This window comes from Sinocyclocheilus anshuiensis, unplaced genomic scaffold (genome assembly GCF_001515605.1).
Source record: "Sinocyclocheilus anshuiensis isolate Anshui unplaced genomic scaffold, SAMN03320099.WGS_v1.1 scaffold1487, whole genome shotgun sequence".
Classification (NCBI taxonomy): domain Eukaryota; kingdom Metazoa; phylum Chordata; class Actinopteri; order Cypriniformes; family Cyprinidae; genus Sinocyclocheilus; species Sinocyclocheilus anshuiensis.
The window spans coordinates 657,313-678,185 of NW_015555817.1; the positions used below are offsets into that span (position 1 = coordinate 657,313).

The window sequence follows — 20,873 nt, forward strand, 5'->3', positions numbered from 1 at the left end:
AATGTGTCTGTGAAGTTTCAGCTCAAAATACCCCACAGATAATTTATTATATCATTTTGAAAATGTCTGTTTTGAGTGGAAGCAGAAATGCACAGTTTTTGTGCATGTCTCTTTAAATGCAAATGAGCTGCTGCTCCCCGCCCCTTTTCCAGAATAGGACTGTGCCTTTATAGCTCGTTCCACAGATACTCTGCTAAAAAACGTCTGTTTGGTTTTGATTATCATGTCTATCGTGCTGAAATCATGCGTTTTAACCATACTAGTTTAAACTTCTGATATAGGGTTTTCTGAGCACATACATCTGAAGCACGCGCACAGAAAGCGGCTGTCACATGGCATGTGATTACTAAACTCTTCTTCTCTTTCATGTCTTATTGCACTTAAACTGTCAAATACACACAAGTTTATGTTAAAAACACACGAGTTACAAAAACTGTTGATTATGTCTGTGAAGGTAAGTTACTGGGTTGTTCTTTTTCATGTTTTCTGGCTTGAAAACGTGGCACCGGGAACTCGATTATAGCACTTAAACTTGGAAAAAGTCAGATTTGAAAAAAAAGTGAAAAAGCATAATAGGACCCCTTTAAGTCACCTTACCTCACTTCCTTTTGCCAAGGCAAATCCTCCGCCCAGGAGCAGCACTATGTTCCAGGGCATACGTTCATTTACCACCTTCCAGTTTAGAAGAGTAGGAGTGCCTTTCAGTTTCTTCTTCTTGTCATTCTTCTGTTTTTCTCCTTTATAAAACAGATAGTCCAGTAGATCTGGTTTAAGACCTGGTTTAAACTTATGGCACAATGTTCTGTTCAATTACTCTGAATGCAGAGGCACCTTACCTTCCTCCACTTCTTCAGCTTCTTCATCACGTTCATCATTAGCACTGGCTAAACATGAACAGTTTAGCTGAGATGGAATGACGAAGAACAGGGTTGACATGAAAATGGCCACAGTGCCATCGGTGACGTATCTTTGCGGAGAAAAATAGAAAATATAAAGAAATTAAAATGCAAAGAACATAACTTTTTTTTTTTTTATGTGACCAATTGCTTAAAGTTTTTGGGTGAAGTTTACTCACTGTCCATTTTTGTTAAAGAGCTCAGTAGCCCAGCCTGGCATGAACCCTGGTTCTCGTGTGAACCATAGGATCACCAGGATCACAAAGATGACAAGCACAGCACCCTCAGCAAAAGACATCGTTCCCAGCTTCTTGTATTCATTCTTCATCACTCTGTAAGCGTCTTTGTCACCCTCATTTTTTGAACCGCAGCCAAAAGTTTTTTTAAAGCTGAGAAACAAAATCACCTCAAATTGAAATAATCTAACTAGTAGTAACACTTTATGTCCTAGACACACACTCTAATTTAATGTAAAGCGTGCAAGTTACTTACTTAAAGCCCATGTACATGAACTGCAGCCAAAGCCAAGAGAGTGCAAGCATCAGCACCATGTTAGGAAAGGCAAAACCGAACCAGCTGGCAAAGTTGATAACGTCATTGTTCTCTGGAAAAATGCTGCAAAAATGTGCAAAAATATGTGTGAGAAGAGACCTGACCAGCACACACACACACACACAAATATAACAGGACACTTGACAGACGTACTCATCCATCTGGCCCTTGAGAATAAGATTTGGTGTGGTGCCTGTTAGGGTGGCTGTTCCTCCAATGCTGGCAGAGTAACACACAGATAGACTCATTCCTTTAAAGAGACAAAGGTACTTTGCTTCCCGTTCTCTCCTCCTGCGTTCAGAGAGTGCATTGATTCCTGCCTCCATGTCTGGGTTGTCTGTCAAGATATAAAGCAGGTGGGATGTAAGTTTTAAGACTGTGCTTTAGGCTATTACCACTGATTCTGATTGGTCAGTATTGGCAACGTTCAGTCCACACTCTCAGTGAATCTCATTTATCGATTGTAGTCAAAATTAACTTTTTGAAGCGCCAAATCAACTGAAACAATTGCTTCATTCTTTGAATGAATCAACAAAATGATTCTTTCTTTGGAAACCTTTGAACGCCGGCGGCTGTTTATCAAAACGGCAATGAGAACACAGCCCAAATGCAAAGACACTTCACAAACCAGTTGCAGATGTTTTCATGAAAGTGTAATATACATATGATAATGATATAATAATTAAATAAAAACTGAGCCTATATTATAAAACTGGCCTGAGATCAGTTAAACCCATATATTAGTTTACTGGTTCATTGGTTTACCAGATCAACACCTTCTTGTTGCAAAACGGAATATAGAAATGCTTCAATACCTGATTTACTGAAATCACGTGATTTGTGAATTCGAAGCTTTATGAGATATTTAAGACAGTATAGACCTAAATCATTTTAAATGCCATATGCCCTTGTGAAATTAACCATGGTTTTACTACAAGTAAAACCAAAATACAATGGTTAAACCATGGTAACCACAAATTAACCATGGTTTTGCTACACTAACCATAGTTTAACCATGTTATTTGTGGTATACAAATAGTAATCAATACGCCAAAAAAACCATGGTTACTACACTTTTACTATAATAAAACCAATAAACCATTGTTAATTTTCGCAATTGAATTTAAAATAAACAAGGCTGTGAAGGAAAAGTTACACTCTTTACAATGTCGTGCACTGTATAAAGGTCCTAGATCATGTAATTTTCACAACTCAACTCTATTATGGTGTTTTGTCTACTGAAAACTACGTTTTGTCAGTTGAGTAATCGGTATGTTGTTAAACAACAGCACAATCCATTGAATGCGCTGTACTTCTATTACTACCTCATTTTCATTCCTGTCATCAATTATTCAATTCAATAATTTCAATTCAGTGTCTACAAATGTGTTTAATTTTTTTTGCTGAGCAGCAGAATAATAATAATAAGTGTCAACATGTCAGACTTACTGTTGGGTTTGTCTCCAGTGACATTGTCTAAAGCTTGTTTGATGTTGACCTCGGCCAACTCAAACGCATGGTTATCTCGGCCTTCCCTCAGCTCTTTCTCGTCAGAGTCTGCCTCTGTGGCGCTGAGCTGTTCAAGAACAGCTTGAGAAATGGGCAGCATCATGGCTGTGGTGGCCGTGTTGCTGATCCACATGGAGAGGAATGCTGTTACGATCATGAACCCCATCATCAGCCTGCAGAAGTTAACAGACAGAAAAAACAGGTGAGTGTGAAACAGAAATAAAGTAGGCTATAAGTTTTCAATGTGTGTGGTCTTACAAAGCAGGCCGAACTCCAACTATTAGGAGGACACTGAGAGCGATGCGCTTATGGAGATTCCAGTGTTCAACAGCTATAGCCACCAGCAGACCACCAATAAACAGCATGTTGGTGTCCTTTAGGTACTCAACACACACCTGAAAGACAAAGAAACAGTTACATATTTGGCTCTGCTCAATATGGTTTCAGTTTACAATGCAATACTAGCCTGCTGTTCACAGTCTGCACTACAGAGCCATCAAAATAACATGGTAATGGGAAAAATTATATTTCAATCTTTTTTTCTCTCTCGCAAAACTTTTTGTTCAGTCGCAAAACGTTTGTGCTGCAAATAATATGTGACCCTGGACCACAAAACCAGTCTTAAGGCGCTGGGGTATATTTGTAGCAATAGCCAAAAATACATTGTATGGATAAAAATGATAGATTTTTCTTTTATGCCAAAAATCATTAGGATATTAAGTAAAGATCATGTTCCATGAAGATATTTTGTAAATTTCCTACCATAAATATATCAAAACTTAATTGTTGATTAGTAATATGCATTGCTAAGGACTTCATTTGGACAACTTTAAAGGCGATTTTCTCAATATTTAGATTTTTTTGCACCCTCAGATTCCAGATTTTCAAATAGTTGTATCTCGGCCAAATATTGTCCGATCCTAACAAACCATACATCAATGGAAAGCTTATTTATATGTATAAATCTCAATTTCGGGAAAAATGGACCCTTATGACTGGTTTTGTGGTCCAGGGTCACATATGAGGAAAACTATTTTATTGTTTTTGCAACTTTTTCAAAAGAACGCAGAAGATTTCCGAGTGAATGCAAGGCTTCTCTGCGACACGCAACACTTTAGCAAGGAAATGCTAATGTTTTGCTAGTGGATGCAAATTTCTTGGGAGAACGCAACACTTTTTCAAGAGTACGCAAAAGATTTACGATTAAACGCAAAGTTTCTCAGGGGCGCGCAAGACTTTAGCTAGAAACTTGGAAGATTTCCGAGTGAATTTCTTGGGGGAACACAACACTTTTTCGAGAGAAGGCAAAAGTTTTGCAAGTGAATCCAAAAGCATTTTTTCTTTCCATCTCATATTTTGTTTCCATCACCGTGTCCGGGGCTCTGTCGTATACTGTATACAGCCTACTGTTTTTCCAAATTGTATATGAAAATGCATTATGCAATGGTAAACATTTAAGTAGTATATAGTTAACCTCTCCGAAATAACATTGGTCATTTTGCATTTTTTTTGTGTAAAAATGTGTTGGCAATCTGAGAAAAACAGTCAAGATCGTTCAAGTTGAGAGCATTGCATTGTAGGATATGGTAAACAGTGCAGTTATGGTTACTATGGTTGTATTTCCTTATTGACAGGCTCATTAGCCTGAATATCTAAAATCAATCAGTCCTCTTTAAAGATAGAAAGATAAGGAATATAAAATACAGAGTACAGTCTGTTTGATGACATGTTCCAAGGTGTTCATAAAAACTGCTTTTATGGTCCATAAAGTTCTTGAATCATTAGAGATAATGCTTATACAAATAGATTTCATGCTGATGAAGGAAAATCTCTCAAGCAATGTAATCAGTTGTTATTTCAAAGTAATTTTCTGTGTCTTTAGTGCTTGTGACGATGATAATATAATTGATCTTCTTTTATGATAACTTATATACATATTTATTTTAAACGATTGCTATATCAGTAGTTTGCTTGTACATTATGTTTAGGTATATAATGATGCAAAATGCTAATTATGGATTTTTTTTGTAAGATACCTTTCCAGACTCCATGATGCCCATCATTGGGAATAGGATGACCGGCAGCAGGGCAGTGACGGCCAGCGGCATGCACTCTGTGCACCAGTACAGCGCCATCAGGATGATGGCAAAACCACATCTTGCCTCCTGAAGAGCAGAAGTGTCACAAGGTAAGTGATCTTGACAATACATCACCTATTCGAGTAGCAGTGGCACACATTTCTATAAAAGAGAATTATTGGATGTGAATGAGATGCATAACACATCAATGATGCAATCTCAGTTCTACGGCGATACTTTCATTTTAGGGGAAGAAAAGGTGATTTTCGATTCTATTACATCTGGTGAAGGTACCAGGGGTCACTACAGTATGTCTTGAAGATGTATTTAGACTCACATATCGCTCTCAGAATGCTGATAAAAGTAACCCTTGACCATAAACGACTATAAACCATTTTTAATGCATTTTCTTTTATGGGTGGGTTTATTTTATGGAGGAATTGTATCAGTAGAGAAAAGGCAGTATAATCTCTTTAACCCTGTAAAGTCTGACATATAAAATATAGTAAAAAAAAATCATTTTTTTTTTTAACATTTAACAGTCTATATAATTTTTTTTTTTTTAAGATATTGAAAAAATTGCATGTGTGTAAATGCATAAGCATTTATGGTACATGCAATGTGATGTAATGATGTAATGAGAATATGGAGCTCACACGGTTTTATTAAAATGCTTATACCTAATTTTATTGAAGGCCCAAACTGAGCTAAAATATGCAATTTGATGCATATGGCCAAAAAATAAGATGACATTCGCATAATTTGTAAAGTAAATCAATGTTTCGATCTTTATAGCAGTACAGTATTGCAGTTTCCTCACATAAAAGGCATATAAATATCAGTCATCACTCTATATCTCCCAATTTTATGACTTTGTAAGATATTTACAGTAAGTGCCTAGTTTGTAGTAGCGGGCAAAACATATGATGTTTCATATTTTAATCATATTTGATTAGATACAATTTAAAAATTTTTCCCCCTTAAATATGATGTTTGAATAATCAACTAAACCTAAGTTGCTTCAATCCAGTAAGTGTTCATTACTAAAAATGTCAATGTTATTCTTACGTTTACTTTATAAAAATCTGTAAAGGTTTCACAGCAAAACACATGTACAACGACCTGAAGGTGAGCACTTGCTAAAAAAGTATAAACATGTATAGTACAAGACTGTGTAGAACAGGGTTTTCACCAAAATTGTGATCATGTTGGTAATTTAGAGGCACAATTTTGTAAATCACATATGACACAGACTTTACAGAGTTAAACTTTCCAATACCTTCTGGTTTTATGTATGAAAAATACATAAAAATACATATAACGGAATTCTATTTTGTATAAGGGCTTTTAAAAATATAAAAAATAAAGCGCATTCAATAGTTTAGCCACTTGGGGTTCTTAAATGTCTGATTGTTCCTTTTTATTAAGAATGTAATGTCAATATTTGAGTTAAATATCCAGTTTTGTTCAATATTTTTTCAGCTGAAGCTCTCTAGGTCAGAGTAACCTGGTCTCCAGGTCTTGAGTAACTTTGGGCCATATGACTTTATTTTCTCTGTTTGTGACTTGAAGATGACCTCTACAAGCTGTGTAAATAGAGTATCCAGCGTTCCGCAGTTCATAAATAAGAATTTTTCCAGCCATCATTCAGCTGCTCACGAGGCAAATTTTTTTAAATATGCGGTAACACTTTATTTTGATGGTCCCTTTTGAACATTCTGTTGACAATAAGTAATGTTGCAGCTACATGTTAGCTAACTCTCATTAGAGTATTAGTAAACTGTCTGCTTCATATCTGCTAACTCTTTATTGTGATGGTCTCCCAGCAGACATTCTACTGACTATAAGTAACACGTCAGCTTATTCTAACCCAACCCTACCGGTCTACTAATACTCTACTAACACTCTAATGAGAGTAAGTAGACATGTAGGTGCAACGTTACTTAGAGTCAACAGAATGTGTTAAAGAGACCATCAAAATAAAGTGAAACCAAATATGCAGATGTCACTTTCATATTTCAGGCTTGCTAAATTTTCATTAAAAGTTTTGCTTAAGATGTTCATGTCAAGGGCTTTGCAGAAGATTTTCACAAAATACTTCTGCTCCAGCAGAAAAGCACTTACCGGAGTTGGGATGACCAGCGGTAGAGGCAATATAATAAAGGGGGTGATGAAGATGATGAAGTAGTTTCTGTTAACCCACAGCCAGCGTAGAACCGGTGTCATGTCTTCTGGCCCTCAGCTGCAGATGTCAGGTGTGTGTTGGATGAAGAGGACAGCAAAGTGCTGATGGCGTGAATGCAGCAAAGGAGGTCGTGCCTGATCAATGTGTTTATAGGTATCGTCACATAAGGATAATTAAACATTAACTGTGTGAACAAGGGGAGGGTAAATAGGGGTATGAAGGAGGGGAGGGTAAAAGAGATGGGAAACAAAAAAAGATTAACCCTTTTGTTATCTTTTTCTAAGGCCACAATTCATTGTATTGTTGGAGCACTGACTAATGGATTTATCATCATGGAAGAGCAGGTGTCACCCTGATAAGTGTCTCTTTTACACCAGAAACATGTAAAGAATGTTTCCTACTGCTCACTTTTGGAAAAATGTGGGAAAAGTGTGGGAATATATGAATAGAATTGTCTTTGAGCTGCACTGCCCTATGAGTTGTTTGGAAAATGAGTTTTTTTAAACAAAAAAGAAACAAAAAGATTTAATAGTAACACTTTACAGGTTAATTTAGTTAACATTGGTTAATTAATTAGGTATCATGAAATATTTTTTTTTACAGTGTTTGTTATTCTAGGTTACTGTTCATTTATAAATAAGCTTTTATTTACTATTGTTAATTCATATGTTCATTAATAATACATTTGTGTTCATTTATACGAATGTTAAAAAAATGTGTTGGTCACCTGTATATAGAAATTAACATTAACCAAGACTAATAATGCTATAAAAATGAATGTTAGCGCATTAAACCTTATTCGAAAGTGTTATGGTTATAACACTTATTAATATAACACTCACTAAATTTATGTAATGAGTTATTTAATGAATTTAATGTCAATGGAATCCAAAGAATTTTCTCCAGCATTTCCTGCTGGATTCCCAAAACTAGCTGTTATTGATTACAGTAAAAAGCAGGATGTAGATTGATGGTCAAAAAACAAATGTCACAAATTCCCGCAAGGGAGACACCTGATTTTAGTTCTTGTGAAAACGTTCTTTGAATTCAGAAGAAAATGTAAAGACATGCATAAACACTTCGGTGTTATCTTGTTTAACACACACACGCTACCGTTCAAAAGCTTGGGGTCAGTATACGGGTTTAAATGAATACTTTAGCATTAAATCGATTGAAAGTAAAGAATTATATTTTAAATAAATGCTGCTCTTTTGAACTTTGTATTCATCAAAGAATTTCAAGGGAAAAATACAAAATGTTTCTACAAAATATTAAGCAGCCAGATTCTTTCTTTCTTTCTTTCTTTCTTTCTTTCTTTCTTTCTTTCTTTCTTTCCTTCCTTTTGTCCCTTTCGTTTTTGCTTTGTTTTCTTTCATTGCATAGAAAATGCTTTCTGCCTTTACCGTTTGACTTTTACAGTTCTATAACGTCACTTTGAAAATGTCATAGTTTTATATAGCCTTGTGCAAGAGCAATATGGCTTTTATTTTACTTTTGACAAAAAAAGATAAAGGTTAATGAATGTTTCATACAAAATCCAGTCTTTTCATAAAACCCAAATTCATGCATAAGAATGATGTGCTGAGCAGGATTACTGTAATAAATTCAGATTAGTGAGGAACAGATCAGCCAAGCATGTGATACACCTGATAATCTTCGGTTCGGTACAAACTGTGACCTTACAGCTTTATCAACATTAATTAGTAACCTTTACAGACTTTGAACTCTCCGCTTGTAATTATTAAGGACATACTTTGGAAATTAAATCAAGTACTACCAGTTGTTCATCTTTGAAGCCTATTGACCAGTACTATGAAAAGTCTCTTTCATCTATTATGGCTGTAAATATGTGCTAAAGGTCCAACATATATATTTATTCAAAGCTTTGTTCTTCTTTTACCATCTATAGAGTCTGTTCCTTAGAGATAAAGCCCCTTGTGTGTTACATAATCTCACTTACACAACCTTTGGAGTGTATGTACTGCGGTATATAAGGACAGCTTTCAATGAAACCCTTAACTTTTCCTAAATATTTAATAATAGTTTCAAAGCTCAAGTATGATATTATATGTAATTCATGCAAATGTTACTGTCAGTTTCTTCTTCGTTGTCTATAGGTATCCTTGTCTAGGCGCTGAGAATATATACTGCTCTCATTTTACAAGGCCCTAATAACAGTAGCTTTATGGAGTTGTTCTGCATGATTATAGATGATCTTCTTTAGTACATTGAGCTTTGATGCTAGAACTTGGCTGCGGCAGGACTCTGTAGTCATCTTTATGGCTGTCTAACAGACAGTCGATTGGGAAATAATCTCAAGGTCATGAACTATTGTTTCTGAGTGCATGCACCTCCCTAACCTAAAAACTAACCAGTTGTATTTTTTTTTTGTTGAGGAATTTAATATTTCTACACGCTCTGGGTAGTAATTCATATCAGAGACAGCTGGTCTGTCACAGTGTGTTCTCATCAAACAAAGGTCAGGGCTCTCCCAAGGTATTCTTATTACCAATATTACATGACATATCAATTACTCAATTGGACTTTAATTTGGCAGTGGCTGTATGGATTAAGATAATCGAGATAATACTTTAAATGAGGAACTTCTTTGTTCCTGAATTTGGACTTTTATCTCTTTTAAATGATCCACTTATGGATTTGGACCTCAGTAAAGGACAAAGTCCTTTCATTTTACATTATCATCCAATTTACACAACGCAATTTGTGCTATTTCTGAATAACAACGTCTGGCAGGACATCAAGTTATGGCCTAAAAGGAAAGATCAAGGAACAAGAGTGATACGAGTTATCTGAGATTCCAGTTTACTCCAGTACAAATTAGTAATTATTTACTGAAATATCTAACAACTTAATCGGAATAATAAAAATGAACAATTTTGTTGTTTTAAGCTACTTTAAGATACGCTTAAAGTCACATTACTATAGACAAGGTAACATTTCAGTTTATAGCCACTAAAATCAAATAATAATAAGGAAAGGGATAATAGGACAATAGGACATAATAGGAATAATGTTGATCTTATCCTAGTTTATTTATAGGCCTATCTGTCAGTCTGTCTTTTCTAGAATCTGGTCTACAAAAAGTGCAACACATACTGTAAATACAACATTTAAAGAAAAAAATTCAGATTTATATATATTCTGTCTGCTCTTTCTTTTGATGAAATAGTAGCAAAACAAAAATATTTACAATAGAAATTCTGCATAATCATCTTTAGTTCCAAGATGCATGAAATTGTTTTCTCCCAGCCATTTCTGTTTCTCCTGATCCATTATTTTTCAGTTTAAATAGTTTGCAAATAGATTTAAGAAAATATGTCATCACACTCTAAAAAATGCTGGGTTAAATATAACCCAGCGCTGGGTTAAAAGGAGTACATTTAGACTATTGTTTTGCATTATTTGCATTTCTGTAATGTTATGTTTAAATATGCAAATGAGGCATTATCTAATTAAATCGGCACTAATTTCTGAGCTTTTTGCAGAGTACGTTTTTAATACAAAATCAGAAAATACTGTTTTACTATACTGAACAGCCAGGAAAAAAAACCACCATATTTTTAGAAATTAAATGTTAGATAAGTCAGGAGAATGATATGTGAAACGCGTATTGCATATATGTATACCAATATAGGCCTACAGTTGATAGGAATAAAACTGGTGTATGTTAGTATTACTGAAGTGGAGATTTCTGGCTCAGTGCTTGAGAAAAAAAAAACGAATTTTGACAAAGTGGCCTTTAAAGATATGTATTTGAACTATAATCTACAGGCACAAATATAATGTTTAATAAAATAATCACTTAAATCTGTTTTTTCAAATGTTTTCTTTCCACTAGTCTAAGAGAAGACATGCTATGAAAGCAAAATAGCCCAAAATCTCAAAATTTGTTGTCTTGCTTAAAAGTAAATTGACAGGAGATTTTCAAACAAATCTTATATTTTGGTTATAAACAAATTTAACACAGCAAGTATAAATAATAGAAATAGATATAAAATGTTGAAAAATACATAACACCCAAGACTGACATCCACAAAAGAAATGGATTCTCTACGTTAAGTGACACAGGATAAATGTATGCTTTCATTGCTAAATTAAAAAGTAAAAGTTTTAGAACAAACACAAACTAGACTGTTATAGAGTATCAGTACAGTAATGCAGCGCAAGCACAATAAAATAAAGAATTAAAAAAAGAGAAAGATTCAACAACAGAAATGATTGTGATATAATACATTTATAGTGTAGAGCAGCTAATGGAGTTATAGTGCTATTACCAAAGCCACTACAAGGCAAGCCTGCAACCTTTAGCCAAAAAAGCATAACGGCTAATGCTAAGTGAAAGTAGACCAGAGGCCATTTTGAATGGATGTCAATGAAGGAGAGGCTTCACTATGCTGAATACAATTTAAGACAGCTTATCATTGAATGAATCGACAGCCTGTCTGCTAACCTTCAACATGTTTTACACTAAGCAATACTTTTGGATTGAACTATTTTTAGAGTGTACCACGAAATAAATGCTGTTTTATAAGAGAAGTCACTGACTTTTTGCGACAGGTGGGATTCAGCTTACGGCACTTCTCATTCATTCCTATGGTATCCGTAAACGGCGACTGAGTGTCGCACAACTCTGACTGAAATACAATGACGTCAAGACTGTAATGTGATTGGTTATTAAAGCACACGTGATCCAAGTTAGCCATTATGCTTTCTCCAGTAGTAAGTAATACAGACCCTCTCATCTCCCAATAGTAAGACAATCTCTACTATTACCTCAAAATGATTTCAGCACCTTGGTCAGCACACCTGTCATATGACTCTGAACAGCCTTTTTCACATCTTTTGACGCAAATACCTCTGTAGTGGGGTTGAAGGCTTTGCTCAAACAGAGATTAGCTCAAGGCTTTTATTTATAAATGTTTGAAATAATAATCTAATTTGTCTCATGACAATGTTAAAGACTGAACAGCATTACAAACACAGTGAGTTGAGCTGCTCAGACAGTGAAATCAATAGTAGCCAGCTCAATAGTAGTTCAATAGTTTATATAGGCCACTGACACAGTCCCACTTATTATAGTTAAATACACTATTACCCACCTTTTCAGATCTATTTGGTTACATCCTTGTTAAACGTTCTTAACTTTAAATAAATTAAAAGGCCTTAATCATAACATGAATGATTAATGATAACAGGACAACTTTGTAGTAATCACTGATTTTTTTTCTTCAGACTTAACAAACGGGGCGGTTGACTTTTGGAGCCATCGATCGGCACAGATGTCTGAGCTGTCCTCCGTCGTTCTTTCACACTGGTGTTTCTAGAGCATTTTAGGTACTCGCTGTTGACAGATGTGCCATTAAAAATGAAATTTGTTATTTTTTTGTGCCTTGTTTTGGCGACTTGTTTCGCTGCAGAAAGTAAGTGTCCCACAATCTGCTTCATTATTATTAAAATACTGGTTTGTTTTTTATTGAGCTTTCAAAAAATTCACTTTTTCTGCATTTTCCACAGAAACATGCGTGGGACGCTGTCAGAGTGGCTTTGATCCTACAAAGAAATGCCAGTGTGATAGAATGTGCAAGTACTATGGAAGCTGCTGTGTGGATTTCGACAGTGCTTGTTGAACAAAAAGTAAGAACTTGTAAGAATGTATATTCAAATAGTAATAAATGTCAAACTTTTACTGATGCATTTTAATATACACTTTGATAATATATTAATATATAAATCATTTATTCCTGTGATGCAAAGGTGAATTCTAATATGCACTGTAAAAAATGACCGTGAATTTAATGGTAAAAGACTGTAAAAATGCTACAGTAAAAACCTGTTAAATGGTTAACAGTAAATTCCCCTACTATAAACGGTGAAAAACTGTATTGGACATTAATTTTACGCTAGTATACCGTTTTTGGAAGTGAAAAAGACCGTATAATTTACAGTGAATAACCGTAAATTGACATTCCCAGAATTCCCTGCGTTACATTTCAAATTTTATGTTTTTTTGTTGAAATAACTATGTTTCTTCTTAGTTTTTTCTTATCAGTTTTGTACATTAGGGTTGTATGTTACACATAATGTTGTTAAATGAATGTTTATTGCATTATTTCAGTTTCATGAGTGTTACCATGATGGTGTTTGGTGTTTGTATGAATGACACTGTGCACCTTCTATATATGTTATTATTTAAAAGCTGCTTGTGATGGGCTTTGGTTCATCATGTGACTTTCTCATCACCACCTGCATTTGGTGGTTATCAGTGTATTACAAAGGTACAAAACAGATTTCAGTACTTCAATAGGTTGGTATATTAACATTATATCAGTTAATGAAATTACGGTATTTAACTGTAAATTTAAGTTAAAACCGTAAAACCTAACCTAAAACGTTGCTACTGTATTTTTTATGGTAAAATTCCGGCAACCATAGCTGCCGGTTTTATACCGTAAATTTTACGGAATTTTTTTTTTTTACAGTGAGCTGATTTGATACTCAAGAAACATTTCTTATTATGATCAATTCTGAAAATAGTTGCTCTCCTAATATTTTTGTGGAAACCGTGACACTTCTCAAGATTTTTGATGAATAGAAAGTTCAAAATAACTTCATTTATTTGAAATAAATTGTAACATGATCGTACAAGCCTATACTATCACTTTAGATCAATTTAATGTGTCATTCAAAAAAAAAAACCTGCTGACACCAAACATTTGAATGGCAGTGTATATTTGTATTTGAATATGCTGAATGTTCTATTAGCTAAAGTGTTTATTATGTATGTATGTATGTATTTATTAATATTTTACTGTAGTACTTTCTAATATCCTAGCTTATTAAACAGAGACAACTGGTATGGGATGATTTCCAAGTGTAAAGACTGTGGTGCTCTCAAAACATTGCTGTGTTTGTTTGAGCAGCTGGAACAGTCCTACATCGCAACACTAGCTCATCCAATGGTGTAAGTTTGGGGAGGGGCTTTCTGTTTGACTGACCAATGGCAGTCAAGGGGAGGGTTTTGGGAAACCTGTTTACAATTAGGTTTTGCATCAACTTTGGGCACTTTAGGCCCTGTGGACTTTACCCTGACTTTACTTCACTGTGAAATTAACTTTTAAAACACAGTTAAAGATATACACATACATAATGCCTGAGTAAAGAAAAGAAAGACAAAAATAAAATAAAACACACTGAAAAAAAATGACATCAGCACAAAAAAGCATTTTTTTTCTGATTAATCCAGAGACCTAAACCATCTCTGATTAAAATTATTGGCCTGCAGGGTCTTGAACTTCCACCTACATTTCTTCATGTAAGGGATTGTTTTTTCCAAATTCACAACTTGACTGGAAAAGATTCATAATAAATATATCCTGTTCACAGGTTATATTTACCTTGATTTTGCTTTGTTTTGTTCACACATCACATGTTTCTTATCTAATGCTTGCACTTCAGTGACACTAATTACCCTCTTGGCAAACAAGTACACTAACCTTTGATACAACTTTATTACTCGCAAAATTGTTTGTTGTGTGGAAAATTACAACTGTGGTACACTAAAATGTCAGTGACAAGGGTAAAACAATAATATCTATACAAATGTTTTAAGTAACAAAAATAAGTGAACTTACTTTTCATTCAAATCAACCCATAGGACAGGCAAATTGTCTGAAATTCGGTTTGGTGACAAAAAGTACACGTTTCACTTTTAAAGGAATAGTTCGCCCAAAAATGAAAATTCGCTGAAACTTTACTCACCCTCAGGCCACCCAGGATGTAAATGAGATTGTTTCTTTATCAGAACAAATTTGGAGAAATTTAGCATCGCATCACTTGCCCAGAGGATCCTCTTCAGTGAATGGGTGCCGTCAGAATGAGAGTCCAAATAGCTGATAAAAACATCCCAATAATCCACAAGTAATTCACACAACTCCAGTCCATCAATTAACATCTTGTAAAGTAAAAAGTTGCATGTCTGTAATAAACAAATTCATCATTACGATGATTTTAACTTCAAACCGTTGCTTCCAGCTAAAATTTGAGTACTCTATCCATTATATTGCTTTCTCTAGGGTCTCGTCTGAATCAGGAGAGAAACATACACAGATCAGGCACTGTTTATAAGCCAAAACCATTCTAAACAAACAGAATTCCAAACAAATATGTCAGTGAATTTTGATGTGAGAGGACAACAGGGGATGGACTTTTTCACTGGAGGAAGTGCTTTCATTATGCATTTTGGCTAAAGTTAAAATGCCTTAAAGATTAGTTTACCTACCGCTTTTCACTTCACAAGACATTAACTGATGGACTGGAGAGGTGTGGATTACTTGTGGATAATTGTGATGTTTTTATCAGCTGTTTGGACTCTCATTCTGACGGCACCCATTCACTGCAGAGCATTCATTGGTGAGCATATGATGTAATGTTAAATTTCTCCAAATCTGCTCTGGTGAACAAACAAACTCATCTACATCTTGAATAGCCTGTGAGTAAGCAAAAGGTGTTTCAGCTAATTTTCATTTTTGAGTGAACTATTCCTTTTAATGTCTTATTAATGGAAAGAGAACCAGACATTGTGAAAATGATGTACGATTTGAATGTTTTAATTTCTTCCTCAGTTGCCCGTGGTGACATGTTTGATGTGCCTGAGGATGATCTGACCTCTTCGGTGTCACCGGCAGAAGAACAAATGTGACAGCCACCACCGCTCCGCTCCGAACCACCACAAGTTCCCCTCCTATGTCTCCTACAGTTCCACCTGATCCAGAAGCCGTCACCTGTAGCGGCCGCACCTATGAATCTATGCTTTCAGAGGTGAGTTTTGAGGCTTTTTCCTTTTTCTCAGTTCAAGTTCAGGCTGGCTACACAATGCCTTCTTCATTTGTGTTCTAGGGGACTATTTCTTTGAGTTAGATGACAAATCGGTCATGCCTGGGTATCCCAAACTCATCAAGGATGTGAGGGGCATCTCCGTTCCCATTGATGCTGCTTTCACACGCATCAACCGCCAGGGAAAAACATATATATTCAAGGTTTGTTTACGTCAGGGTTAAATATTTAAGGGATAGTTCACCCAAAAATCAGTGGTTCAACCATAATTTTATAAAGCTATGAGAATACTTTTTGTGCACAAAGAAAACAAAAATAATGACTTTATTCAACAATTTCTTCTCTTCCCTGTCAGTCTTTGAAGTACGTTACCACGCATGGTGCACGGATGCGCTGCCACTTGTTTCCAATCAGAGGAATGCACACGCATACGCCGAATTCTGACACTGAAGAGAAGAAATTGTCGTTATTTTTGTTTTCTTTGCGCACAAAAAGTATTCTCATAGCTTCATAAAAATAAGGTTGAACCACTGATGTCACATGGACTGTTTTATCGAGGTCCTTACTACCTTTCTGGGCCTTGAACATGTCAGTTCCATTGCTGTCTATGCAGGGACAGAGAGCTCTCGGATATAATCAGAAATATCTTAATTTGTTTTCTAAAGGTCTTACGGGTTTGGAACAGCATGAGGGTGAATAATTAATGATAGAATTTTCATTTTTGAGTGAACTTTCCCTTTAAGGGTTGATTGACTTAACACTCATTTTTAAATCCAGATCTATTAATAAAAATTTTTTAAATACAATTTATACATGTTCATGACTTGAATACACCTCATATATGATGAGTGTGTCTATCATTAAAGTTTATTTAGATATTTTTCGGGGTATAAAGTCACTTATGCAACCAACATACAGGGGGGAAAAACAAAGCAGGAAATGATGCCACAGACAGGACACCTGCATACTCTTATAACTGTGCTTCAAGGTCAACAATTCTATAAAAATATCAGATAATTTGACATTTTTATGACAAGGCGAGGTTAGTTCAGGTTGTAAAATTACATGGTGCGACTTTACAAACACTTAATAATGGTGAGTTAATAACACATGATATTTGTCAAATTACTTTTAACCTTGAACAAAATGTTTTAAAAAATATTTCTGAACATAATTAGGTGTTTACGCATGTGTTTCAACTGTAAGAGAAATATGTTATGGTTACACCACATGACATTATAGAGTCTCATTCATGTAAACTTTTGTTAAAAATATTCAGCTATACGGGTTTTTTCCTAACACTTGCATTTTACATAACACATGCTTTTTAACCTAGATAAAAATATATTCTTCTTTTTTTAAACAATATGTATTTATCATGGACACATATGACTGACCTATATACTGCAACACTAACAACACTAAAATATTTAGAACTACTGATATTTCACTGCATGCTGAATCACAGGGTAACAAGTACTGGCGTTTTGCTGGTGATGTCTTGGATGAAGATTATCCAAGAGACATATCCGTGGGCTTTGAGAAGATTCCAGATGATATTGATGCTGCATTTGCAATCCCGGCTCCAGGCCATCATGGAAGGGAAAAGGTGTATTTTTTTTAAAGGTAATAAAGGTCAAAATAGATTGCTGCAAAGATGATGTATTTTTATAGGCCAAAACCAAAAACAAGTTAGCATTTTAGCACTTCCGGTTCAATTGTCCTGAAGTCAGTAGGCTTTTTGAATGGGTTAAATGCCTGAAATAAGGTTTGTGGTTAACACAACCACAGAGATATTTTCAAGTTTTATTCAAGACAGTAAAATCAGTAATACCCCCATTTTACTAACAATAAGAGTACAGAGATTGCCTTAAACTTGTTGGTTACAGAGCTTTTTGAGGGAATTGGGGTGATACTAACTTTTGGGTTGGACTAAAAAATACATCTGCAGCACTCCATAGGTTGAAAATATAGTTATGCACCTTATGAAATAGATTTATTCCATATTTAATGTTTCCTTTGTTCCCACAGGGGACCAGTACTACCAGTATGTGTTCAAACACCACCCTTCCCATGAAGAATGTGACCACATGACCAAATCCTCACCCTCTGTTGCCTTCACACGTTATACAAACCTGTACTGTGACTTGGATAATGTGTTTGCTCTGCTCTTTCAAGGCAGTAAGTCTGTGTGCATATGTTGTTTAGGCAGAGGTTTCAATAAATGTCCGGTTTGCTGAATTATTCCCTGTCCATTCAGTTCACGGGCATCACAAAGGGCCACGTTTCATTTCCAAAGACTGGATTGGCATCAAACCTCCCATAGATGCAGCAATGGTTGGCCGACTGTACGTCAGCCCTGTTCCCTCACCGTCTCCAGCCACCAGCCTGAGCAGGGGCCGAACCGGACGGAGAAAGAAGACCAGGGGTTGAGGAGCCAGAGTGAGCCGCTCGCTGTTCTGGGAAGACTTTGGATTGGACTATGAGGAAAGGTTTGTTAATTACTGAGGTTTGTTGAGAGGACATTTGCATACATGTATACCTTGTATATGTATAGTAGATGTATAGATTATACTGTATGTATAAATATGTGTTATATAGGTATTATGGAGCAGAGAAGCGTGGTAAAAACCAGAAAAAGGGCCGTGGAAGATGTCCATTTTGGTTTGACATGAGCTATGACCCGGATGACTACATAGATGTGGAGATTGTCCAAGAAAAGGCCACACCTGTGCAAATGTCTACTTCTTTAAAAAGGTACTTCAAACAAAGATAATGTTCTGTTGATTCTCCTTTTAAGGTAAATCATTAAAAAATATGTGTTCAAAACTGTGTAAGTCTAGAATAATGAATTTATATTTTGAGCAGCTGGGCCAGATTTGGCTGAAAATGTCATGTTTACATCATGAAAAATGTCTCAGGTTACGCATGTAACAATGGTTCCCTGAGAAGGGGAACGAAACGCTGCGTCACCGAGAGGGCGTTTTTGGGGAATGTCTTCAGCATGTCCGGTGTCTGAAGCATGAGTATAAAAGGACACCTGTAAAATGCGTCATCTATTTCTTGTCTGAAGGAGACGTGCAGGAATTCCTGAAGCATGGCAAAGGTCTCATTCCCCTTCTCAGGGAACCATGGTTACATGCGTAACCTGAGACGTTCCTTTACGCTACATCGCTTTACCACCGCTTTTGGGGAACGGAATACCCACGCAGCCATGCTGAAGGGATGAGTGCCTAAATGGCTGAACCAAGTCAAAGACTCAGAGGAGTCCTCATCCCTGTTCCAGCAAAGCCATAGACCAAAGCTTCTCAAGAACGGAGGCCTTCACAGGAGAAAGGAAGCCTAACTACGCTCTTATTGAGGCCAGCATCCAAGAAAGCTCACAGAGAGCCTAGCACTCGAAGCCAGCTGGCCCGTGAAGCTCTGCAGAGTGGAGGCCTAAATACAACACCTCTCAAATGAGAGGCGGCCTAGCAACACTTCATTCTACCTAGCCAATACCTATCCGAGCTCTAGGAGCGGAAGCCTCAACATGACGACTCTCTAAAACGAGAGGAGGCCTACTACACCCCACACATAGGATACCTTGAAAGGAGGCTTACAGAGAGCCTACAACCTGCAAAAGTATGTCCTAGCAGAGCTCTGGCGAGTGGATACCTCACTGAAGTTAACTCTCTGTAGCGCCTGATGACACTCACAGTAGATGGCCAAGCTCTAGGAGCAGAGGCCTCAGCATGATGACTCTCTAAAATAAGAGGAGGCCTAACTGCACCCCACGCACAGGACATCTTGTATGGAGGCTCACAGAGAGCCTACAACTCACAGATGCTGTCCTAGCAGAGCTCTAGTGAGCGGAAGCCTCAATGAGATAACTCTCTATAGCGAGAGGAGGCCTAACTACACCCCACGCCCAGGACATCTTGTAAGGATGCTAACAGAGAGCCTACAACTCAAAGAGGCTGTCTGGCGAGAGGAGTTCTCAATTAAATATCTCTCTATAGCCAGAGGAAGCCTGACGACGCTCGCAGTAGATGTTTTCCGAGCTCTAGGAGCAGAGACCTAGCATGATGACTCTCTAAAACGAGAGGAGGCCTAACTATACCCCACGCTCAGGACATCTTGTAAGGAGGCTCACAGAGAGCATACAACTCATACAGAGCTATGGTGAGCTGAGGCCTCAAAGAAAATAACTCTCTTTGCGAGAGGAGGCCTGACAATGCTCGTAGTAAATGGTCAAGCTCAGGGCATCCTATAAGGAGGCTCATATACAGCCTACAACTTTGCAGACTGCCCCACGCATAGGATATCATAGAAAATTAAATAGGATATCATCATAGGGGAATTATAGAAATTATTACTTTTATTTAGCAAGGATGCTTTAAATTGATCAAAAGTGATGATAAAGACATTTATAAAGTAATGATGCTCAAAATTCGGCTTTGAAATCACAGGAATAAATTACATTTTAAAATATATTCAAAAATAAATGAGTTATTTTAAATATAAACATATTTCACAATATTACTGTTTTTGCTGTATTTTGGATCAAATAAATGCAGGCTTGGTGAGCAGAAGAGACTTCTTTAAAAAACATTAAAATCTTACTGATCAAAACCTTTTGACTGTGTATTAAAACTAGTGCTGTAAAATGATTAACCTCATGTAAATATTTTCAAAATATATAATGTATGTGTGTGTATTTATATCAGGCACGTGCACAGGTAGGGCTCAGAGCACATGCCCTTTTTGCCCTTACACTCCGAAGTGCCCTTTTTTTGGTGATGGTGTTTTTGGTGTTTT

The 20,873-nt window shown here is 36.2% G+C and overlaps 1 protein-coding gene and 1 pseudogene across 1 annotated transcript in view; one reads left to right on the forward strand and one right to left on the reverse strand.

The window, feature by feature from the left end:
* Nucleotides 1–7,401, reverse strand: part of LOC107675208 (solute carrier family 13 member 2-like) — a 9,511-nt gene extending 2,110 nt beyond the window's left edge. The window contains exons 1-9 of the mRNA XM_016469475.1: nucleotides 7,160–7,401; nucleotides 4,994–5,122; nucleotides 3,216–3,352; nucleotides 2,898–3,130; nucleotides 1,602–1,785; nucleotides 1,389–1,511; nucleotides 1,076–1,285; nucleotides 837–967; nucleotides 598–737 (exon numbers count right to left, since the gene is read on the reverse strand). Of these exons, the coding sequence (XP_016324961.1) occupies nucleotides 598–737; nucleotides 837–967; nucleotides 1,076–1,285; nucleotides 1,389–1,511; nucleotides 1,602–1,785; nucleotides 2,898–3,130; nucleotides 3,216–3,352; nucleotides 4,994–5,122; nucleotides 7,160–7,261 (1,389 nt within the window). The 5' untranslated portion in view covers nucleotides 7,262–7,401. The remainder of the gene's footprint in view (nucleotides 1–597; nucleotides 738–836; nucleotides 968–1,075; nucleotides 1,286–1,388; nucleotides 1,512–1,601; nucleotides 1,786–2,897; nucleotides 3,131–3,215; nucleotides 3,353–4,993; nucleotides 5,123–7,159) is intronic.
* Nucleotides 7,402–12,540: 5,139 nt separating this feature from the next.
* On the forward strand, nucleotides 12,541–18,875 carry LOC107675209 (vitronectin-like; annotated as a pseudogene).
* Nucleotides 18,876–20,873: the final 1,998 nt, after the last annotated feature.